The 23,840-nt window shown below is 35.3% G+C and overlaps 3 protein-coding genes across 3 annotated transcripts; 1 reads left to right on the top strand and 2 right to left on the bottom strand.

Moving 5' to 3' along the window:
- The first annotated feature begins 3,197 nt into the window (after positions 1–3,197).
- Positions 3,198–5,351, top strand: LOC128863846 (glutathione S-transferase C-terminal domain-containing protein homolog). Its single transcript, XM_054103218.1, has 2 exons — positions 3,198–4,099; positions 4,158–5,351. The coding sequence occupies exons 1-2, from the start codon at positions 3,296–3,298 to the stop codon at positions 5,133–5,135; spliced, it is 1,782 nt and encodes a 593-aa protein (XP_053959193.1). The 5' UTR covers positions 3,198–3,295; the 3' UTR covers positions 5,136–5,351.
- LOC128863848 (NEDD8) lies at positions 5,220–7,254 on the bottom strand. Its single transcript, XM_054103219.1, has 3 exons — positions 7,044–7,254; positions 6,777–6,907; positions 5,220–5,495 (listed from the first exon to the last, which is right to left on the bottom strand). Exons 1-3 carry the CDS (start codon positions 7,059–7,061, stop codon positions 5,396–5,398), a joined length of 249 nt encoding a protein of 82 aa, XP_053959194.1. The 5' UTR covers positions 7,062–7,254; the 3' UTR covers positions 5,220–5,395.
- Positions 7,255–8,938: 1,684 nt separating this feature from the next.
- On the bottom strand, positions 8,939–23,556 carry LOC128863322 (homocysteine S-methyltransferase-like). Its single transcript, XM_054102442.1, has 5 exons — positions 23,043–23,556; positions 10,445–10,617; positions 9,977–10,156; positions 9,407–9,795; positions 8,939–9,332 (listed from the first exon to the last, which is right to left on the bottom strand). Exons 2-5 carry the CDS (start codon positions 10,599–10,601, stop codon positions 9,063–9,065), a joined length of 996 nt encoding a protein of 331 aa, XP_053958417.1. The 5' UTR covers positions 10,602–10,617; positions 23,043–23,556; the 3' UTR covers positions 8,939–9,062.
- Between the last annotated feature and the right edge of the window lie 284 nt (positions 23,557–23,840).

Genomic DNA, 23,840 nt, shown 5'->3' with positions numbered 1-23,840 from the left:
TTTATTACCTTCTCCAACTTCAACTTCTTTACCTCTTAGTTTTAATTTTAATTTTGATTCTACTGCTAAACCTTTTATGTAAACTATTCTTAAGGTCAATCATTGTAAAAAAAACCTATGGTTGTATGTTTGACTTTAATAATAAAATAAAATAAATAAATACGCATGCAATGTTGGAGGGAAGTGGCTGTAAATCGAGATCGATGGCAAGAAGCTGTGAAGGAAGCAATGGTTCACCAAGGTCTGTGATGCTAAGAAGAAGAATAATTGTGTTATGATTCTTAATTTTGACTAGCAAACACAATTGTAACTTTTTTATTTTGTTGTAGTCTTACTAAATTCTTCCCAGTTAGGTGTGCAAAAAGTGATCAATATCATCACCTTGTTGTTGTTGTATAGCAGCATAAACATTCCCGATACTTACATACAGGGAATGCTGCTGGAGTGACAATCCTTGGCCGGATATAAATCCGGGTCGTTTCGGTAACGTAGAACCGACTGCCGTGGAAACGATTTAGGTCGCCGCATGACTGCCGGTTCAATGTTACTGCAGTAACCCCCAGGACTGTCACTCCAGCACCAATCCCCAAAGTCTATTCTGTCTATTACCTACCTGTATAAAGTAAGGTTTTTGGCTTCTTCCACTCTTGCATCTTTAGTTGAAGTCCTGTATTTTACGGAAACTGAATTAGCAAATTATTGATTTCTTCAACAAAACAACATTTTTAAATACAATAGTTTGCTTGTATTTCCTGCAAATAAAATTTGCAAGTACATGAACACATCCGATCTCACATACATATATGTATGTACGTATGTTATGCATGTACTATGTATTTAGAAAACTAATTATTTGTTTGCTGATAAAATTTAATTTTAGTTTAGAGGGCGTCCATAAATTACGTGAGATGTTTTAGGGGGGAAGGGGGTCGAGTCAAATCTCATCTAATCTTACGTTGGAGAGAGGGGGGGTCTCGGCAAATATCACGCAATTTTTTTTCTGATTGAAACAAAAAAATTGTACATGCTTAAGATTTAATCTCAAGCGTAATCGTAGTATGATTAAGATCATTCACTAATTCGTTCGAAAGAAAATAATTTCATTCATACTTCGACGTTATACATTACTACTGTCAAACCACCATATTTGTTTTATACCAAATAGCTCAATTTAATCTGAATTTGCGGTACAGTGTAGCCCGTCGGTTGTTTTCGCGCCACTATGAGCCGAACGCCCTATCACTCAGGTTGACGTTTGACAATTCCGGACTTTAAAGAACATGACGGAAAATCATTTGCTCCATTTCTAATACGCGTACCGATTCAACCGCTGAATGCCTTCATCAGCACGCCTATTGATCTCTATTGCCCAAGTATACGTGATGATTTAGAGAAAATATGCTGCAGTACATGCGGTATTTACTTCGCATCTATCACAAGAGCTGCAGAGCACAGGAGAGCAGCTCACATTGCACCAGCTAAGCAAGCGCGTATGTTCCGCAAAGTGCGACCCTCACGGATTGTCACAAGACGAGCTAATGAGTTACTGTGCGCAAGCGTCAACGGCTTAGAGTGGCTAGATTAGAACGAAGTTGAAGGAGCACATGATTTTACTGAAAATCATATGGACATGTTGGTCCCAATAGTCTCTCTTGAAACCGCGCATGATTCTCCATGAACTGAATTAGAGTAGATATTCTTTTTTTAATCGCAGTAGTTACGATTTAAGTCTTCTATTGTTAAATTTTTATTACACTTATAACTCTCAGCAATATTGATTACTAGTCTTAACTAGTCGTAAATAAAAGCACGAAGCAAATTTTTTTTCTTTTTACAATAACAATCCAACGCGTTTACATAAGAAACCCACATTTTGAAAAATCTCACGTGAGATTGGGGGATGGGGGAGGGGGTTGAATAAAATCTCACGACATCTCACCAGGGGGGGAGGGAGTGTCAGAAAATTGAAAAAAACACCTCACGTAATTTATGGACGCCCCCTTAGTTAGGGAGAAATCAGCTGACAATAAAAATAACAACAAAAGCTTTTAGCTGAAAGCTTAATGTGCTTTAGACGTTTTAGAAAACAGCCGAAGAAATGTAATTTACGACTATCTTATAAAAGTTACTCTTTTTTAAATTTTCTTTTAGCAAAATTACTTTAAATTAAGAACATAACAGTTGCAAATATTATCGCAAAAATGTTGCTATGTGACAGTTATTTCAGATTCTGCCGATAATTGTTAATGGCCAAAATTTATTTTTAACGTTGCCTGATAACTAGCAGAAGAAATATTTTTTTTAATCTACATATGTATGTCTATCTATAATACACGAAGTCATATTTTGTGGATATTATCAGTTCTATACCGTTAGATATGTATAGCTATATGGTGGACAGAGGAAAGAGCTTTAAGAAAGTTGTCATTTTTAAAAATCTAAAGAATGGTACACATCACTGGACGTTCTAAAAGAACACCTTCGTAAAATTATAAAAAATTTCATTAAAATTGTATGTATTTGTATATATGTAGATTTTATATACGAATATTTTTTCCGCATAAGATTCATCAAGAAACGTAGAAAATAAACGTTGGAAAATTATTCTTAATGGCAAAGCGGAAAATATTTTTCTTATTTTATCAAGCAACATAAAAATTATCGCTGGGAAATAATTCATATCGGCAACGGTTAAAATATTTCTTTTCTGACGTTTTCAATTTTTAAATTCGAGACAACTATTATTTTTAGTCCCTTTTGAATAGCACGTTTTCGAAATTTTTATTATTTAATCATAAACTTCTATCATACACTTTTCTCGGTGCAGCCGTTTTCTAATTGTAGGTTGTTTTAGCAATTTTTCTTTTCAAAACTCAAAGCAGTGCGAAAGGCAGCTTTACAACAAAACATTATTATTTTACTCAGGTGCAACCCTTCGCTTGCATTCCGTTGAGCTCATTTGGCCTCTGGTGACGCTCCAGCAGGCTTATATGTGTGCGTGTCGGGTGCTTGACGCTAATATCTAAAATTTTTGATTTTCATCAAGCAAAAGCCGACAACAAGTATGTGTGACACGAAGCAAGTGCGAGTGTCACCCGACACGCACACATATAAGCCTGCTGGACAAGCATGCTGGATCGTCGCCAGAGGCCAATTGGTTGAGCTTCTACACAAATGACGTTTTGAATGTAAACATAACCAAAAAAAAAAGAAATAGCTATTAATTTGTCGCACTTCCTCATACGTTTTCTTTGACATTATTCCTAAATTAAAATTGCTACCAAACTGAGTTTAAATGTTTGCAATGGATCAATTGTATATAGAAATAGAGATAAAGACACGTAATGATAATACGGAAATCTACAGCAATGTCCAGTCTTTTATAGCTTTATACATGTACCGATACTTGCATTCACCCTCAAACATCAAATTGAATTTTGTGCGAACCACCATCCAGGGGGGCAAATTGCGATTACGTTCAGAATCTTTAAGACGGGAGTTAACTGAAGAAAAAATACATCGAAAAGAAGCGACAAGTGTTGAAGCTATCAGAGATCTTAAACTGCCAATTTATGCAAAAGAGGGAAATACTTATATAGCAGGCATGTGTGCGGTTTGTAGAGAGCTCGTTGAACGACAGGAATGCCCAGAGCGGCGTAAATTACTGGGTTTCAAAGGCGCTTGCTTGTTAGCACCGGCGGAGGCGTCCATTTGGACACGCTTCTGCGAAGTGGATATGGTGGACGCAATCAGTTGCCTGTTGTGCACACTGGATTCTGGTAAAATAGTAGAGGAAATGCCAAAGGTAGTGCCACGTTTCGAACGACACATGAACGAGCCAGTGCGCATGCATAACATTTACAAAACTGCGCGAGAGCAGGTGCAGCAGCAAAACAAATGTGATGGACTGAAGAAGAAGGGAAAGATTATATTGGATTGCAGCGTACCCAAAGAGCTATTGCCCATTGAACATCGTTTTGCAGAGGGCATTACTTTCACTATAGCCGATATAATTTTATACACTTTTATGCGTTTGATATTTCGTCACTGCGAGTACATGCTGGTGCATTTCCCGCTGATCAATACGTGGCTAAGTGAGGTAGGTAACTTATATTTTGTCAATTTCATGCAATAAAAAATGTTTGCTTGGTCTACAGATTGACGCTTTTGAGCAGAGCTGTGGTCAAATATTAAATGAATTGTATTTTCATGAATCAGCTAATCAATCGACGTCTTTACTTAAAATACCGGACTGCGAAGCTGCCAGCCTTTACAAAAGCGATCCGAAACGCTACAAGCCACGCAATCGCATATTTACCGAACAAAGTGAAGTCGATGCGGCTTTAAACAAATTAGAACGGCTAAAGCTCCAATTCAGTAGTGATACCGCAAATACCTATGACAAGAATCATATTGATTGGGATGTTATTGAACCAGAACATGAGAAGAGTTCAGCGTTACCACGCGAACGTATTATTCGCAAACGCCAACAACTACAAAATGTTGCCAATGCGGTGATCTCTTTAGCAAAGCCAGGTGAAAGAATTGTTGATTTTTGCAGCGGCACAGGTCATTTGGGCATATTGTTGGCATTGGAATTACCTAAATGTGTTATAATATTAATGGAAAATAAAGCTATTTCATTGGAGCGTGCGAAGCAACGTGCCACGGAACTGGGCCTGAAAAACTGCAGGTTTTATCAGTGCAATATTGATTACTTCGAAGGATACTTTGATGTTGGCACATCATTGCATGCGTGCGGCACAGCAACTGACATAGTGCTGCAGCAGTGTCATCGATCGCGCGCAAAGTTTGTTTGTTGTCCTTGCTGTTATGGATCGCTGCAGCCCATGCCACATATACCCTATCCATTAAGCCAGCGTTTTCGTACAGTGTTGTCTGAAAAAGATTATTTGTACATAGCACACACTGCGGATCAAGCACATGAGTTGGGAACCTTGAACTGTCGCCCAGAAACCACACGCCAAGGACAATTATGTATGGATATCGTTGATACTGATCGCAAATTGCAAGCAGAAGAAGTGGGTTATGATGTCATCCTGACACGGCTAAAGCCAGAACAGTGCACGCCTAAAAATCGTTTGTTAGTGGGTTGTATTGCAATTGCCAGCTGACGCAGATTTGCAGTGAATATACGTCTACATTACTTTACTAAAGACCAGAATAATTAAAATTTTTTTAAATAAGTAAATTGAAAATTTTAATAGAAAATCGTTTTTTCTTTTATTTCTTCAAACGCGTACAAACATCATTTCACTGAGATTGTATCTATCAAAATTAGATTTTTGTGGCGCATACACTCAATAAACGATGTTTTTAACTTCACAACATTTATGCTTTTCAATTATTTAAATTTTAAGTTAGTATATTTTTTCTATGCCTTAATTAAGAAGAGTCCACCACGCAACGCCAGAACCAAATGAAGTACCGAGCCACCTTGAACTTTATAATCCGCAGCAGTTTTGTCGTCATTCCTGTAATAAAATAATATTCGTATTTAAATAGGGTATGCATCGATTTTTAGAAAGAAATTGGAAAGAAAAAAGTTTATGCTCTTGAAGCTTCCATTAGTAAAGGGTTTTCCAATAACAGGTGTTATTTTCAATAGCCCGCCATTTCGGTAGATGTCTTTTTTGAAGCTGTCATTTTTTGATATTTGACAAGTGGAAACTACGCCATTAATAAAAATGGAACGATACACGGTTAAACAACGCATTGAAATTATTAAAATTCACTATAAAAATGGTGAAAGTGGGGCAGAGACGGTTCGTAAAGCACCTTATCGGACCGCAATACAGAAATTGGTGAAATAATTCGAGCTGTTGGGACAAGCTAGCGATGTGAAGAATAAAACCCGTGCACGTCGCTCCAGAACAGCCGAAAATATTGGTATTGTAGCGGAAAGTCTTGTAAAAAACCCAGGTTTGTCCATTCCTCGTCATTCTTTGGAATTAGGCATTGCACAAACGTCATTACACCGTATTTTGCATAAAGATTTGGGTCTTAAGGCTAATGAAGTGCAGTTAACACAAGAACTCAAGCCGGCCGATCATCAACAACGGCGTGTCTTTGCTCATTGGGTCGTTGAAATGCATGAAAGTGATCCGGAATTCCATCGAAAAATCATCTTGAGCGATGAGGCCCATTTCCACCCCGGTGGCTTCGTCAACAAGCAAAATTTTTTGATCTGGGGTTCAGAAAATTTCAAGCCTCTCTATCCTCAACGTGTGACTGTTTGGTACGGTTTATGGTCCGGCGGAGTCATTGGACCTTATTTTTTTGAAAATGAAGCTGGAGCAACAGTTACGGTGAATGGATTACGCTATCGAGGGATGATTAACGATTTTTATGGGCGGAATAGGATGGTATTGATCTGGGCAACGTTTATTTTCAACAAGACGGCGCTACGTGCCACACAAACAACGAAACCATTGATCTTTTACGGGAAAATACCTCCAATAACACCTCTTATTGGAAAACCCTTTATTATGATTCCTATATATATATTTAATTGACGCTTACACCCTTTGTTGGGTGTTTGTCCAAGCTCTTCCTCCTATTTGCGGTATACATCTCGCAAGCTCCACAAATAGAGAAACCTATGGCTGCCGCCGTGTGACTAATACCATTTCACAATTACAATGTACCCAGAAGGTACCATAAGTACCTACATGAACTTTCCTTTGAAATAGGAAATATCAATGGTTTTCTTCACTTAGTTCAACTTGCATTTACGTAGTTCAATGATAACTCACATTTGCTTGCCAGAGAATATAAGTCGTTGCTGCTGTGGTGGTATGCCTTCTTTCTCCTCCACTCGCTCCTTGATTCTGTCCACTTTGTCTGTTGGCTCAATGTCGATTTCGATTTCCTTACCGGTTAATGTCTAAATCAATATGTTAAGAAAATTAATGTAACATTTATATATAATAAAATTTTCATGCGTTGCTTTTTTGTATGTAGGCTCCGCATTAGCACAAATGATGATTCGCAAGTTCCTACACTTTCAGACAAATACTTACCTTCACTTTAATCAACATGTTGCGTATAAATGTGAATAAATTTCCTGGAACTGTTTGTGATTGATTCAATAATTTTTAATCCAAATGTTTTTGTCTGTTTGACTTGTATGCTATATCGGCGTGCACTTTTATATTTTTGCCCAAAATTACCCCAAACAGTTTTCCAAAAGCTATCGTGAAGGCAATTGACAATCAGTAGCAGGGGTTGTTTGGCGATTGTAAATCAGCAAAACGCCAATGCTGATCACGAGCACAGGGTGTAGAATGTGAAATATTGTGTTACGTTTTTGAGAATTTATTGTGCATTGCGTGAACTAATTTTTTTTTGGAGAGCGAGTACTCATTTCATTAACTTTGAACAATTATTCGACTATTGTACGATAAAAAAAGAATCACTAATCAAACGTTTCACTTATGCTTCGGAACACGCTCATGCATTTGCTGTCCAGCAGCTTATATGTGTGCGTGTCGGGTGACACACGTACTTGCTTCGTGTCACACATACTTGTTGTCGGCTTTTGCATGATCACACGCACACATATAAGCAGCTGGACAACAAATGCATGAGCGTGCCGCGGAAGCATTAAGCAACAGGGCAGACTTGTGTGCGTACTTAATTGCATGTCAGTTCACTAATTCCTTTAAATACTTTTGCAACACCTTGTACAAACACTATTTTGCTGTGATCGTTAAAGGGAGCCGAGTATATGAATGCATTTTGAGATTTTCTTATTATGATTTTAATTTATTTTACGTAGCGCAATGGACTAATGAGCATTGAAGAAATGTGGGGGGAGCATTGCTGTTGTTGTTGTTGGAGCAGCATAAACAATCCCCACACATATGTATACTGGGAATGCTGCTGAAGTGGCAGTCCTTGGCTGGATATAAATCCGGGTCGTTCGGGTTACGTAGAATCGACTGTCGTGGGAGCCTTGCTCATACGCCCTGGCTATTCGAAAATGTGCCAACAAAATCGGGAGCTCTAGTTTTTATATTACTTTGCCTTGAAGATCTGAATTATTTTTTAGTGACGATAGGGAAATGCCCGACTCGTGTAAAATATTTCGGCTGGAATCTACTTTAAATATATAAAGCATTTGGCAAATGAAAAATTCCATAGACGACCATACATGACAAAACCGATATTTAAAAACAAAAACGGGAGAAATAGGAATCCGTCTTAAAGAATACAAACACTACTCAGATTCAAATATTATAGTTATTATTTAGTTTTTAATTAAATATTTTTTTAATATTTAAGAAAAAAAGTATTTAATTTATATATTACTTAATTTAATTTAATTTAATAATATTAGTATTTTAATAAATTTTATTAGAAATATTTTATTATAATAATATTTTTAACTAAATATTAGGAGATTGAATTAGTTTTAAAGGTGACACACAGATGGCGCTATTTATCACTTTATCGCGTTGGCAATACTGAATATATATTCATGATAAAGCCTCATCCCTAGGCTTTGTTTATCAGTATCTGTCATTTCGCTGAAGTATAAACAACGCAGTGTTTTCATGCTCCGAGTATGTCAACTTTCGTGCCGTCGAAACGCAATTTGCGGGAAGCTTTGCTTTTCTGCTTCAATTTGAAAAAAAATACAGCCAAAGCCCGTGAATTGCTGCAGGAGGCCTACCCAGACCATACTCCGTCGATTTCAACATGTGAGTACTGGTTTCGACGATTCAAAAGTGGTGATTTTCACACCGAAGACAAGGAGCGTCTTGGCCAGCCCAAAAAGTTCGAGGACGCGGAATTGGGGGAATTGGTAAACGAGGACTCGTGCCAAACCCAAGAAGAGCTTGCTGAATCATTAGGCGTTGATAAATCAACCGTTTGCAAGCGTCTTAAAGCGAATAAAAATAAATCTAATAAATCTAAATAAAAATTTGAATTGTTCTTTTATTTTCATTAAGTATAAAATTCGTTTGTCATACAATTGTCTACGTATTTAACCTAAAACTATACAGTATTCTGAGATCACAGTTCTTGTGGATGCTCTAAATTATTCGTTTCAATTGATTTTGTGCTATGATATTTTCCGAAATTAGACGTATATCGCGCGCATACGTGCGACAGCAGCCACCGATAATTGTTGCGCCCAATTTCGACCATTCGGGCACGTAACTCGCCAATGGCACACAATGTTCACGACCCATCCAGCCTTTCGCCACATCATAGACCTCACCGCTGTTGGGATACACAACTAGTGGAATCTTTTCAGCGTCCGGTGTATTGCCATTTAAGCTTTTGAACAGTGGCGTAACGAACTGAAAGATAAATAAAGTAATACATATTAAACATTTTCTATATAATATACAAAACAGTTAATTGAAAATCATACTTTTGGATGCACGCAATTGACACCTATGGCCAAACATCTGCCCTGTGCGTTTCGCTCTTTCAGTAATTCCCACAACGAGCGTGCTGCCTCCACGAAACTCTCACCATGCGCCAGAGTGCATTCATCCTTGCACTGATACGCAACCCAAAATTTCACATCTGGATAATCGTCACACAACATTTCAACCAACGCTTCAGCTTCAGCTTGGCATGGTATAGTTTCGATGGCCAATGCATCAACGCCGGCCCCTAGGCATGCATCAATACGTACTCGATGCCAGTCGGTAATCTCTTTGATTGGTACATGATCAATATATTCGCCAGTGTATTCGGAACCGTCATGCAAATGTGCTCCAAATGGACCAATTGATGCAAGAATCATAGGGAAACCTGAGAAAAGAAATAAGTACAGGGTGATTACTATAAAGAAATTTTATGTTTCCGCTTCCAGTTCGCTGGCTATCCGTTTCGAATTCAATTCAAATCCAGTTTTGTTTCAATCACAACTTCGAATTGGGCGTGTGAAATAATGCGAGTTATTTAATTATTGTGTTAAATAGTATTTATTTACCATCAGGAACGTGCAATTTCGCTTCACAGCATTCCGCCAAGTATTTATCTCTAGCAATATGCGCCAAACGCACACTTTTCTTAATCAACTCTATGCTCTGCTCCACATCCAAGTCCATATATTCGACGTAGCCCTCAATGCTGGCCTGATAAGTGTTTGTTAGAATGATATCAGCACCATCTACAAAAATATACGCATATTGTATTGTGTTATGTACCGTTCGCAGAAATATTTATGTATGCACATATATTATATTTCAAAGTAATACAAATTAATCAGCTGGAATATTTCTAGCGGAAAATAACCGCGAACTTTATGTTTGCTTATTCAAGTCAAATTTGATTTTATGAGCTTGCTCTATTAATAGTATCAAACACCAATATTTATATAAGTACATTCATACATATGCAGTGTATTGAAATTAATGGGTAATAAACATAGAGCTTGTTTTTAATCAGTTTAGCTTACTTTGCAAAAAGTCCAAATGTGTGTTGATAACAGCCGCTGGATTTGTGGCATTGAATCTGGCACTCCATAGTGGATCACCATCGACTGCGTTGCCAACGTGCACTGTCATTTGTGTGCCGAAGCCACCATCTTTGGTCAAAATACGTGTTGGACCCATGTTAGGAAAAAAGGAACTGTGAAAAATATAAATATAGGCGAGTGCCGATAATAATAAGTAAAGAATTGGAAACAAAATTATAAAAAATTTAGATAAGTACTCAGCAGAAATGCTACCCTATTGATAACGGTACTAATCAATAGCTGATATGAGTAAATAATACTCTCGGCTCTCTAATTTGAAAATTCACCTAAATTTGTACTTATACACCTATAAATATTAATACACGCATATAAAATTTAAAATGGGGTAAAAGTGTGCAGCCGGGATAGTCAAAGAGTACATTTGCGTGACATAATGTTGGATTCTAAGTTTGCTTCCAGTTTTTCGAAATTGAAGCATTCACTTGAAAACGATGATCAAAAAAGATGTAAAAATCATTTCTTATAAATTCCCATTCTATTAAATTCCCGCAATATGTACATATGTACATATGTATTTACATATATACAAACTAAAACCCTGAAATAAATTCCTGAAAAATAATATCTTTGAATAGGAAAATTTACAATAACAAATATTTTTAATACAGTCTTTTCCTTCTTAATTGGCGCGATAGCCGCTTACGCGATTTTGGCCGAGTTTAACAAAGCGCGCCAGTCGTTTCTTTCTCGTGCTAACCGGCACCAATTAGACACACTAAGTGAAGCCAAGTCCTTCTCCACCTGATCTTTCCAATGCAGAGGAGGCCTTCCTCTTCCTCTGCTACCACCAGCTGGTACCGCATCGAATACTTTCAAAGCCGGAGCGTTTGTATCCATTCGGACGACATGACCCAGCCAACGTAGTCGCTGGATCTTTATTCGCTGCGCTATGTCTATGTCGTCGTAAAGCTCATCGTTCCATCGTCTGCGATATTCGCCGTTACCAACGTGCAAAGGTCCAAAAATCTTCCGCAGAATCTTTCTCTCAAACACTCCAAGCGTCCCTTCATCGTATGTTTTAATACATTCCTTAGCTATAATAATGATTTTTATTAAGAAATATCTGAATTTTTACGTGATTTTTTAGACTTTTTGATTCAATTTTCTATGAAATTTAATCATTTCTTATGCAACCATTTTACATAAAAGAGCATTTTGGCATCAGGTAATCTCAACTGTGGGCCCTTTTTGATAATTAGCTGAGAGTGTTTTTACTTATAGATCTGTGCGATGACCGTGGCCGACTGCACTAATAAAGGGCTTAACGAAATATTCATACAGCAGGCAACGTGGAAGCTGTGCATCAGAGTAGTGCAAGTGATCCATTTGCCTCAATTCATCGTCATTCCGGCCAATTGGGTATTTCCTGAACAAGATTGCGATTAATTTGAAAGTTCGATAATTTAAGGTGCATTCATAAAAAATTCAAATTGTTCAAGTTCTGCTACCGTAAATTGATCAGCAGCGACTACATTAACATTAGTATTTCTTACATGGCTCACCCTGTTTTTGATAAGCAAAGTGCTCTCAGTAGCTCGTGCTATTAAAAAAAAACATTTTTTTAATTAATTTTATAACTAATTCACTAAACAATTTGGTTTTTTAATGTATTCAACTACTATCAGTTTGTACGTACACGTCATTATCATGCAGCACATACCCTGCAGGGAAAAGCCAAACTAGTATAGAAATATCCCAGCTCGGATACTGGTATTTGGTAGAAGAAATCGTACTAGTTCGTCATTGACTGGAATAGTACCAGTAGTAAAATGATCAAAAATAAATAAATAAAATAAGTAAAATGATCAGCTTGTTTGCAAATTAATTGATTTGCTTAGATAAGAAAGTTTAGGACACGCCCAAATGCATCGCGATGATTAGAGGGTTATGCAAAAGTAGATACTGATGAATACATATACTTGAAAATCACTATTTCCAAGTCTATCAAATAAAGGCGCGAGTAATTAATATTTCCATGCAATTTATTCACTTTATAAGTAGCCGCGCACCAAAGGTCGGTACAATTAGAGGAACGTATTTTTTTTGTTACACTATCAAAATTTAAACTTCAAAATGTCAAAGGAAATAACTGTTTTGCACCATTTACGTGTGAATTGTTTCCATACACTTACATAACAATGTAATATTCACTATGTTTACCATAACTAAAATTTTTTTGCAAAGACTCGAAGCAATATTATTATCCAACTAATCACTTTTATACGGTGTCTACGTGGAGTCCAGCGGGATTTCAAGCGGAGGTGTATGCTGTTCAAGAAGTGATGAACTATGTTGTGGAAAACAGATGAAGAGGCAGATCTATATGTGTCTGTAGCGACAGCCAAGCTGCGCTCATGACCTTAGACAGCTCCCCAACCACTTCAAGGGTAGTCGAGTCCTGTAAATACAGGCAGAACTATGTCGGTAGACATAATAGCCTGATGCTAACATGGGTCCCGGGACACGTGGGTATCGCGGGAAACGAGATCTCTGATGTTACCTGACATGTCCGACCGACTGTCGCAAATCCTCCTGTCATTAAGCAGAAGGGACTGTAGGCGGTTGGTTAGACTGATGACGGGCCAATTTCTATGAGCAAAGCACATGGAAAATGTGAGCATCTCAGACAGTGGACTCTGCCCAGCATGTGGAGAGGAGGATGAGACGGTGGACTACTTTCTGTGCGCCTGCCCAGGCTTCGCTCGAATCAGGCTGGAGGTCTTTTGCACTGATGTGTTAAGAAGCGACCACCTCGGCTCCTTGGTAGCACAAGATCTATTCAGATTTCTTCGGAGATCGGGTAGATTTAAAGAAAATTAAAAGGGAATCCGAGTGCAGTACAATGGACTTAATTGTGTCTGAGTGCTGTACTTGCTAGTTGTCCCGACAAAGAAAAACAAAAATAATAATCGCAGAAAAATACTCGCAGCAACCGGAAACATAGAATCCGAACTTTAACTGGAATTAATTTCATTTATGTTCTTAATAAATTTTTGCAATGCAATACGCTTTATACATCTTATACGGACGGTTCTAAAATGATTAGTGGAGTAGGCGCTGGAATATACTGCCCAGAAATAGGCCTAAGGAAATTGTATAAGCTTCCAGAAGCTATGGAACGAATCGGTCTAGGTATGACTGCAAGTCAACCAGTCCAACTTAACTTAACTTACAGAAGGTGGCGCAAAATTAATCATTATTTGTTTTTGAGTAATAAGTGTCAAATATGATTGGCCTACGACGCCATTTGTAAAAATTATATTTTTCGATAGGGTGATTAATTTTGTGCCACCTTGTAATGTAAATTTTATCCAATTTTTTAATGTTTAACCAACTTACAGTAAACTGAAAGAAGTTTCATTTAATTTTAAGAAAAACTTTGTGTACACTTTTGACGTGAGTTAGAATATCTTAAAACGTTGGAATGGAATGGATGTTTTTTTTTTGTATTTTAGCTGTTCTAAAACCGGATATTTTCGAAACATATTCCACTAGATTTTTTTTTTTTTTGGTTAGTATGAGTTGGTATTTAACTGCTATTTTGCTGATGCATGGCTGAACAATTCGAGTCTCCGTGCATGAAGCAGCAAAATGATAGAAAAAGTGTGTTTCTAATAGCTGCCGCCCCTTGGCAGGCAATGGCAAACCTCTGAGTTTATTTCTGCCATGAAAAAGATCCTCATGAAAAATGATTTGCTGTAGGTCCCTCCATTTGTGAAACAACATCAAATAGGGGGAGTACCTCGGCCGAAAACACAACAGAACTGTTCACGCTAATTATTTATTTACTTATTTTTTATAGCTGGACAATCGAAATTTTGCATTAAATACTTGCTGTCATGGAAAAAAGATAGAACACGAATTGGTCAAACTGAAAAGGGAACTGGTGGTATTCGAATTCACAACTAGTATTTTTCCTTGCAGGGTACATACAAAGATGCATACATGTTCGCATTACAACGATTATATTGGATCCTATGTTTATATTCACATACCTACATAAATGCAACTACATATATATGTATTATAATATGTGTGTAAAATTGAATCTATTTTTAATTTTTTTGCATTCTTTTTCTGCTCTTGTTTTGCTTAGTGGCAATCAAGACGTCAGGTGCAATGAACTAATGAAGTGCTCTTGATTATTATTAAGAGTGTTCACACACACACATACTTATGGATGGGATGACATATTTACTTATGTATATGTGCATGTGTATATTAGCATGCAGTATTCATAAATGCCGTTAGACATGATTGTTGTATAGCATATATACACGTGCGCACATTTATAGCATCGCCAAGTGAACACACATTTATAGCAACAATTGCCAAGGTATAAATGTGAAGCTTCGCATATTTTGTTTACAAAAGTTGCATTCAACAATGTATCGCCTTAACGATAAGTAGGTGAATTATTTTTTTCATATACGAATTTTTAGAATTTTTAGCGGGAAGCGGTGTAACTAAATTGAATTTATGCGCTCACTGACAGAATAAGAAACTCACTATTTTTGATATACATACATAAGTTTTTCTTTACTTGACATACAATTTTTTTTAAATGGAAATTAATGAATGGAAATAGAGCTAATCACCCCATTCTTAAGATCTATAGTGGCCTTTACTCTTTACAATACTTTATCCAGAACCAGTTTTTTCAGTGAATCTAAGATGGTACTGTACTGGGCTGCACCTCGTATGTGCACCTCTTCCGGCCGTACCAAACCGAGATGATCTTTTCGATACAAACGCGAAGCAAGTGTAATAATATCTCTGGGGACAAATCGGCAAAATCGGCAGAAGTCATTGGCCTATACATACATATATTGAGCCTGAGCAGCTGACTTCGTAATCTGCAATAGCCAGTAAAAATGCCTGTGAACATTTTAAGTTAATCCATATGGAAGTTTATGAGGTAGTTGGAATATTTTATGATTGTACCCTTCCAGCAAGAATTTTGCTTGGTGCAGCGCCACAGTATCGTGCCATATTCGCATGATAAATTCAAATATCCTTTTTGGGGGTTTGGCCTCCTCCTCCACCTGTATGTGGTGTGCGTCTTGATGTTTTTCCACAAATGGAGGGACGTACAGTTTTTCGCAGCCTCCGAATGGCAGACGGTTTTCTATGAGGAACTTTTTCATGGCAGAAATACACTCGGAGGCTTGCTACTGTCTGCCGAGCAGCGACAGTTATTAGAAGAAACTTTTTCTATTATTTGGAGTTTCGAGTTACCGAATATGCACCAAACCATTCGGCTACGGCGACATACATAAAAATATTTATCATATGCATGTATACATATGTATGTAAATATAATATATAAGTAAATAAATTTTGCAATTTTTTATATTTTTCTATTGTTATTATTATATTTTTATTTTTATTAGTATTTTATTATTATTATTTTATTTTTATGTCAGGTACTAAAAAGGTAGTATTTGGAATCGATAATTCGTTATATTGGACTACCTGCTGTTTCTATTCAATTACATTACTCCTAAAATTGTATACCTTTTTGTATAGCTAAAAAGACATACTAGTTTTTGAAATAAGTTGCAGAACAGTTTTCTAACAAAGTTTTGGTTTTAATGATGTGAAGCTGGAAATGCTTGGCGAAGAAACGTAAATTCAAAGCTTTTTCAAGCAACCATATTTAACTGTCAGGGCTTGGTTAAAATTTTATTGATTTTTTATTAATTGGCACACCTTTTAACTAAAACCAGAAAACAATCTGACCCTTGAACTAGCATTTAAAAACAAGTGGACACACACAAAAAAAATTATTTAAAAAAAGTTAAAGAAATAAATTAAAAAAATATTATTATTAAATAAAAAAAAAAATAAAAAAAGTATTTTTAAAAAATATTATAAAACACATTTTTTTCAAAAAAAATATTTACCAAAAAAAAAAGTTGTGAAACTCGAATATCTTCAAAACGGTTAAATTTTAGTAATCATAAAAAAAAATATTTAAAAGTAAAGTTTTTTAATATTTTTATATTTAATATTTTTTAAAGCAAACAAAAATAATTAAATAAAAATATTTTTAAAAACTATTAAAAAACAAATTTTTTCAAAAAGCACATTTTCCAAAAAAGAAAAAGTGGTGAAAATCCAATATCTTCAAAACGGTTCAGTTTTGTACTTCATTACAAAAGAATATTAAAAAAAATATGTTTTATAATATTTTTATCTTTAATATTTTTGAAAGCAAATAAGGGAAGGAAATGTATTTTAAAAAAATATTAAAAAACAAATTTTTTCAAAAAAGATGTTTTCCAAAAAAAAAGTTGTGAAAATCGAATATCTTCAAAACGGTTAAGTTTTGGTAATCATGAAAAAAAAAAAATTTAAAAGTAAAGTTTTAAAATATTTTTATATTTAAAATTTTTTAAAGCAAACAAAAATTATTAAAAAACAGTAGTTTTACAAATATTAAAAAAAAAAAACTAAAAAAAAAAGTGTTAAAATCGAATATCTTGAAAATGGTTAAATTTCGGACATCATTAAAAAAATATAAAAAAATGTTTTAAAATACTTTTATTTTTAATATTTTTTAAAGCAAATAAAAAAAATTAAAAAAAGTGTTTTTAAAATATATTAAAAAAATTTGTTAAATCGAATATCGTGAAAACGGTTAAGTTTTAGACATCATTAAAAAAAATATAAAAAAAAGGTTTTGTAACATTTTTATATTTAATATGTTTTAAAGCAAAAAAAAAAAAAAAGTTGTATAGTTATTTGATCTTTAAATATTTTTTAAAGCAAATAAAAAAATTAAAAGAGGTATTTTTAAAACATATTAAAAAAAAAATTTAAAAAAAAAATATTTAAAAAAACAAAAAATTGGTAAATCGAATATCTTGAAAATGGTTAAATTTTGGACATCATTAAAACAAAATATGAAAAAAATGTTTTATAATACTTTTATTTTTAATATTTTTTAAAGCAAACAAAACAATAATTAAAAAAAGTATTTTTAAAAAATAATAAAAAAAAATGTTCTAGAAAAATATTAAAAAAAAAAATTGTTAAAATCGAATATCTTCAAACCTTTTGGACACCATTAAAAAAATATTAAAAATAAATAATAAAAAAATGTTTTCCAATAGAAAAAAAAATTTGCTAAATGAAATATCTTGAAAACAGTTAAGTTTTGGACATCATATTCTATAATCAAACTTATCATAAATGACCCAAAATAATGTCCTTAAGTATCTAGGAAGACTTTCAAGCTAGCCCTGTAAACATACAATAAACTGGGAGAGGCGTTGTTCACTGTGAGTGTTTAGCTTAGGGATGTTGAGGGAACCGAGGATTCGGGAAGTGCTACCTGAGCTACTTGGTGAGCTCATTTAAAAGTTAAAATATTTATATGGGCTTGGCAGCTCGTATGCAGGGCCTCTAAACACTCTTGTGATGAGTCTGCTCGCGGCATGCCTGGAGTATGCACAAAGGGCATGTTTTAAATTCAGCATTTCATTGGCTCTTCGAGAGATGCGGAGATTTGCACGGCAAATTATGTACTAAATATTATTAACTATATTTTTGGTTGCTGGTGTTAGTGTAGCACTATATACTATATTTTTAGTTCAATCACGCGATGTATTATAACATGAACGCCCTCATCTACTACACCCCTTGTGATGTTGTCAAGTGGACGAAAATTATAAAAAAAACCTGCAGCTGCTACAGCTGCAAAATCTATACCTTTGTTGCCAACGCCGTCTATGAACGAGCTCTAGTTTCATAGTTATACACCTGGTGCGCTCCCACGTACTTTTATAGTTTCGTTTGCGTGTATTTGAATATCAATTTATATTTTATATATATTGTTATTATTAATAACCAACTGAAATATGTAAATATGTATATACTTGGACATCTATGAGGTCGCAAAAATAAATTATTCTTTGACCCTTCGCAACAGATTAGCAGAGTTATTACACACATTGTTGTTGTGACATCTGTTAATGTGGCGCCTTAATCTCGCAAATGAATGACGTCTGCAGTAGTGGTTGGTAACCAATTTTCAAATTTATGATGAGCAAAATATGACCTACATAATAACGCTGATGGTTTGTTTTTAACAATTAAATGTACAATAGATATACTTGCATACATACATACGTATACATGTTTTTTATTATCCACTAATAGATTACCATATGGAGTTGAGTTCAAGTTATATTTTGTTAGCACCGTACTAGCTATTGAGCCAACAGGTCGAGAATATTCATACAGCCTATTTTATATTATATTACATTATATAAAGGGAGATCAGATGGGATATGGTGTTTTTGACAGATCACACAAGACTGCTGTCAAACAAAATTCATATTTTTTCCAGTATTCATTGACATTTCATCATGGGAAAACTTCCGCCCCAACAACGTTTACAAAACGTACAATTTTGTATTAGAAAAATCGACGCTCTGTGCAAAATGTTCATCGCGCGCTCAGAAACCGAACGGAATTCAGCGATTAGGCCCAGTTTTGGCTTGATGGCTACGTAAATAAGTAATATTTGGGCTGAAGAACAACCCGAAGCCAATCAAGAATAGCCATTTCATCCATTCGAAACAACCGTTTGGCGCTGCCTATGAGCTGGAGGAATTACTAGGGCCTAAACCTAACCAATTGCAAATGAAAGTACTTATGTAGAATCGTAAAACCCCAACTGGGTTTTAGTCCACCGGGTCACAATTTTTTTATAGTGTATTCAAGTTTCGCAATATTGATCAAATGCCATCTTAAATAATATGGTAAATCCAGTACAAATACTGATTTATTTATAATTTCATCTTAGACTTTTAGTAAAATTCAATGATAAATTTTTTGTAAAACATTTTAACCCTTTGAATCCTACCGTTATGTGACTATTTAATCCATTTTTTCAAAAATTGTTCAAAAACCTTCTTAAACTGGGTATTAAAGGGGTAATATGTTCTACAAAAAGATTCCTTAGAAAATTTCACTAGGGCTTGTCAGAGGCATTGAGCAACTATGGGTTAAACATACTTGAAAAAAAGGCGGCGCTACTTGCCATAGAGCCCGTGAAGCAATGGATTTAATGCGTCGTCCTTTCGTTGAGCAATTACTCTCTCGATCCGGGCTACTGGATTGGCCTTCAAGATCATTGATATCACACTTTAGGACTTTTATTTGTAGGGGCATGTAAAGCCTAAATGTTTCGTCGATAAAACAGCTTCCATTGAGGCATTGGAAGCCAACATCACTAAAGTTATTCACGAGATACCGACCGAAGTACTCCAGCGAGTCATTCGAAATTGGTGTCTACGGTTGGCCGAATTACGGTATAGTTGCGGCCAACATTTGAAGTGGATTATCTTCAACAAATGAATGAATGTCATGAATGGCTCTATACAAAAATAATAAAGATTTCCCCATCAATTTGAATTTTCAAGTTAAAATCCGATACCTCTAAATTGATCGCCCTTTATTATATAATATTATGTGCAGGCTCTCGCTCTAGGCCGACAGTAAATATAAAACATTAAACAGTTCTTGCTAACGACGAACAACCCCAAAATTCATACCCTCACGAAATCACCTGCCACGCGGCAACTGTAGGTCCCACCATTTATAGGAAAATACCAGGAGGCGCACCACATCATTTAAGGATTATTAGCGAGTGTGGTCTGAAACTATCAAGACTCAACTGGGTTAATAGCAGCTGTCGAAGTATGCCTCAAAAGAGAGAGAAAGTATTTCTCATATTACAGTGATTGATCTTGTATAGATAGGCGTTAAGTCAGGTCAGTGAACGCTGAGTCGATCAGAAATGACTGAGGGGAATTCTTAGGGTGCTGGCCCAATGCAGGCTGGCTTTGCCTGTGGTACTTGTTTTGCTTGGCTTTGAAAACTTATATGGGCATATGGGTGCTTTGAAGGCTGTTATAACAATCAGATTGTTCGCAAAGGAAAAAGGAAACTGAGATGCTAAAAATATTCAATACTATATAATACATATTTCAATGATGATGTTAACTAGAAGCTATGAAAAAATATTGTGAATTTGCTTTTCAATAGTAAAAACGTTCAAGATATGACGCCAATTACGTCAACGACGAAAGATTTGGGTGCGCGAATTATATTTAAATCGACAAATGAAAGGCAATAAAACATTGAACTATTTGAAACTGTACCGTACTACAAGAGCTTCAAGCAAAGATTTCATTTAATATATTTCAGTATTGTTCTATTCATTTTTGACCAATATCGAAACCAAGCGAGCAAAGCCATCCTGCATTGGTGCAGCACCTTAATGTGAAGTCGTATGCAACTACGAAGGGATTCAATGCGATGAGACTGGGTCACTTGAGCTTAGGGAATAAGCTAAGGCAACCAAGTGCGGTGTTTGTGAAACGTTATTTTTTTAATTTTTAGGGAAATGCCCGCGAAGAACCAGTATTGGCTAACAAATACCTTCTTCACTTTCGTAGATAAAATTTATTGCAACTTTTTTGCTCAAAAATATTAGACATGGTTAAACGAGCAACTTTGAACGGATGCTAATAAGAACATCAAATTTCGTACAAACGTCAATGATAGTATATACATATAATATTATATATAATATAATGATAGTATTACATGTATAAGTATTTATACAGGCGCTTACAACCTTTGCTGGATGTTTGGCCGAGCTCCTCATGCTGTTTGTGGTGCGTTACTCGGTGTTTTTTGCCGCCTACGAAGGGCAAATGTTTTTTATTAAGAGATTTTTCATGACAGAAATACCCTTGAAGGTTGGCCTGCCGAGGAGCTAGAAAAAACGTATTCTATCATTTGGTGTCTCATGGCTGGGGCTTCGAGCCTGGCCACTACTGAATGATTGTTACGCACTAGCCCATTCGTATTGACAATATGTAGTGCCAACCTAAAAATGAAACTGCCCGAACTGATTATAATTTATTAGAATAAAATACATTTTCATACACTGAATATAATAAAATAGAAGAGTTCACGTCCATTTTTTTGTAATAATTAAAGGCTGTGGAAAACTTTTTTGACGAATTTGCGTACACAGATAAACTAAAATCAGCTGGCCAACGTTCATCCTTACTTTTTGTGGAGGGTAGAAAATACCACACATTGGCTCGGTCAGAGCACAGGTTTGAGAAAAGAAAACGTAGCCCTGTGAATATGCTAAGAAAAAAATATACAAGTTTTACAGATCTGGCGCAGAGCGGAATAACAGCGACATAATTACGAGAAAAGAAAACACTGGTAAATTAAAAATTGTATCCTAATATTTGATCACAGTAAAATGCTGTAGGCTCTATAAGATTTTTAATTTGATGTTTAATGTTTTAATGTTTTTTATTTAGTCAAAAAGTTATTCCAAAACAAAATTGGATGATTAATTTTGCGCCACCTTGTATATGTATTCACTTTTTTTCGTATAAATGCTCTTTAAAAAGACGCGCCTAGATGTTGTTTTAAAATAAAACGTGTACAAATTTAGATTTCTTCAGGTTCCACTATTTTTATTCAAAATATGATTTATGAATGCCTAATTATTGAGAACGTCGAGATATGGGATATCGGCAACAGCAGCAACATTTCGCGCTGCAGCAGTAATATAGTATTCTTCACAGAATGTCCAGTTTTTGGTCTGAAACTCCTTTTTCTATACTCGACAGAAGCAGTTTTTTGTAATTTTTCTCCAACTTTTGAATGTGGACTCATTCGGATGATTATTTCCATGAAAAAAATTAGGAATTCTGCGTGGTGTTTCAATTTTCCATTTCATAATAAGTTTCAATAATTTTATTCAATATCAATTTAAAAAAAGTACCCTCTAGGAATTATTCACTATTGACATATAGGCGTTGACTTCTGAAATAACCTTGATTTTATAGATTTTTTGACTTAAAAATATTTAGTAATCGTTTCCCGAAAGAATCCATTTCATAATAAGTTTCACAGAACGTCCAGTTTTTGGTCTGCCACTACTTTTTCTATCCTCGAAAGAACCAGTTTCTTGAGATGTTTTCCCCAGCTTTTGAATTGTAGACTCATTCGGATGATTATTTCCACCGAAGAAAATCACAAATTCTGCTTTGTGCAATACATTTTCCATTTCATTTCAATAATTTTATAAGAAAAGGTACCCTCTAAGAATAATTCACGATTGACATCTAGGCGTTGACTTTTGAAATACCTTTTATTTTATAAGTTTTTTGACTTAAAAATATTTAGTAATCGTTTCCCTAAATATTTTTGAATTAAAATATTCACGCAAACATACTTTTGCCCAGGAGACCGCAGTCACTAGTGGAATTTAATTCAAATAGTCACTAATAAGTCAATAACTGTGTTTAGTGACTGTTGTCTGAACGGGACATCAGCACCGTTTTGCAGGAAGGGTGTTTTTATAACCCCAAATGCTTACGCTAGCACCGCCCTTGATTATATATTTAAACTCGTGCGAGCTATCACTTTGTATTGTAATCTTTTTGGTGTGCTTATTTTTGCAACTTACCTCGTCGTAGACACGAATATATGTATAATAGAATTAGTTATTTAAAATTTGTTTTTGTTTTTATTTTTGGTTTTGTTTTATCGTTTATTTGGCTTTATGATATACGTTTGTTTATCAACACTTTACTGACTTGTTTTCTTTACTTAATAAATATGAAAACACAAATGCACTTTAATTTGCATGTAGTTGCGTGTGTGTGTGTGTGGTGCTCGATCAATCGAAGGTGTAATCACAAAGCGCTCAATTAAGCTAATGACAATAGTTGTTTTTATTTTCTACTAATGCTGTTCTCAAAAAATGTTAAGCTTGTAAGTGTTCATTTATTTATTGAAATTTGTTTATTTTTAATTTTTTTAATTAACACGCGGATTGCAAATATCGCTGCTGCTACCGCAGAAAACTGTTTGTTTATGAGGTATTGGCTGTGCCGTTTGCTTTGTAGCTTTTGTTTTCGAGCAGTGCTAGTGTATCACTTCCAAACAGATGTGCGTCCCGCGAACATCTAATTTGATTTGCATGCGTCGCAAGGTTTTTATAACCCGAGCGCCTGTTATCGCCCCAAGCACACCAGCGCATGTACTTGTCGTATCTGTCTAGTGTCTAGAGTCTAGACGAATATGGGATACATCTGGCAGTAGATGGGGTCCTACCTACTGTATGTACATAAGCACATACCAATACATAAATGCATACATACATACATTTTCGCACACATTTGGTAACATATATACAGCCTTTAAATTAAAAACAATTCACTATTTTCATTGTTGTTCATATCAAAGTGTATTGATAAGGCGC

Source organism: Anastrepha ludens, chromosome 5, assembly GCF_028408465.1.
Source record: "Anastrepha ludens isolate Willacy chromosome 5, idAnaLude1.1, whole genome shotgun sequence".
In the NCBI taxonomy this organism is placed as follows: Eukaryota; Metazoa; Arthropoda; class Insecta; order Diptera; family Tephritidae; genus Anastrepha; species Anastrepha ludens.
The sequence above is the reverse complement of the archived record's forward strand: the minus strand, read 5'-3'. Positions and strand labels throughout refer to the sequence as shown.

What these genes read in the sequence shown, in the direction of transcription:
- LOC128863846 (XM_054103218.1), top strand. Translation starts at nt 3,296, where the DNA reads ATGTTTGCAATGGATCAATTGTATATAGAAATAGAGATAAAGACACGT. An exon ending in TCAATACGTGGCTAAGTGAG is followed by an intron (nt 4,100 to 4,157) that starts GTAGGTAACTTA and finishes CTTGGTCTACAG; the next exon opens with ATTGACGCTTTTGAGCAGAG.
- LOC128863848 (XM_054103219.1), bottom strand. An exon ending in ATATTCTCTGGCAAGCAAAT is followed by an intron (nt 5,496 to 6,776) that starts GTGAGTTATCAT and finishes ATTTTATTACAG; the next exon opens with GAATGACGACAAAACTGCTG.
- LOC128863322 (XM_054102442.1), bottom strand. Translation starts at nt 10,601, where the DNA reads ATGGGTCCAACACGTATTTTGACCAAAGATGGTGGCTTCGGCACACAA. An exon ending in ACATTTGGACTTTTTGCAAA is followed by an intron (nt 10,157 to 10,444) that starts GTAAGCTAAACT and finishes ATATTTTTGTAG; the next exon opens with ATGGTGCTGATATCATTCTA. An exon ending in GAAATTGCACGTTCCTGATG is followed by an intron (nt 9,796 to 9,976) that starts GTAAATAAATAC and finishes TTCTTTTCTCAG; the next exon opens with GTTTCCCTATGATTCTTGCA.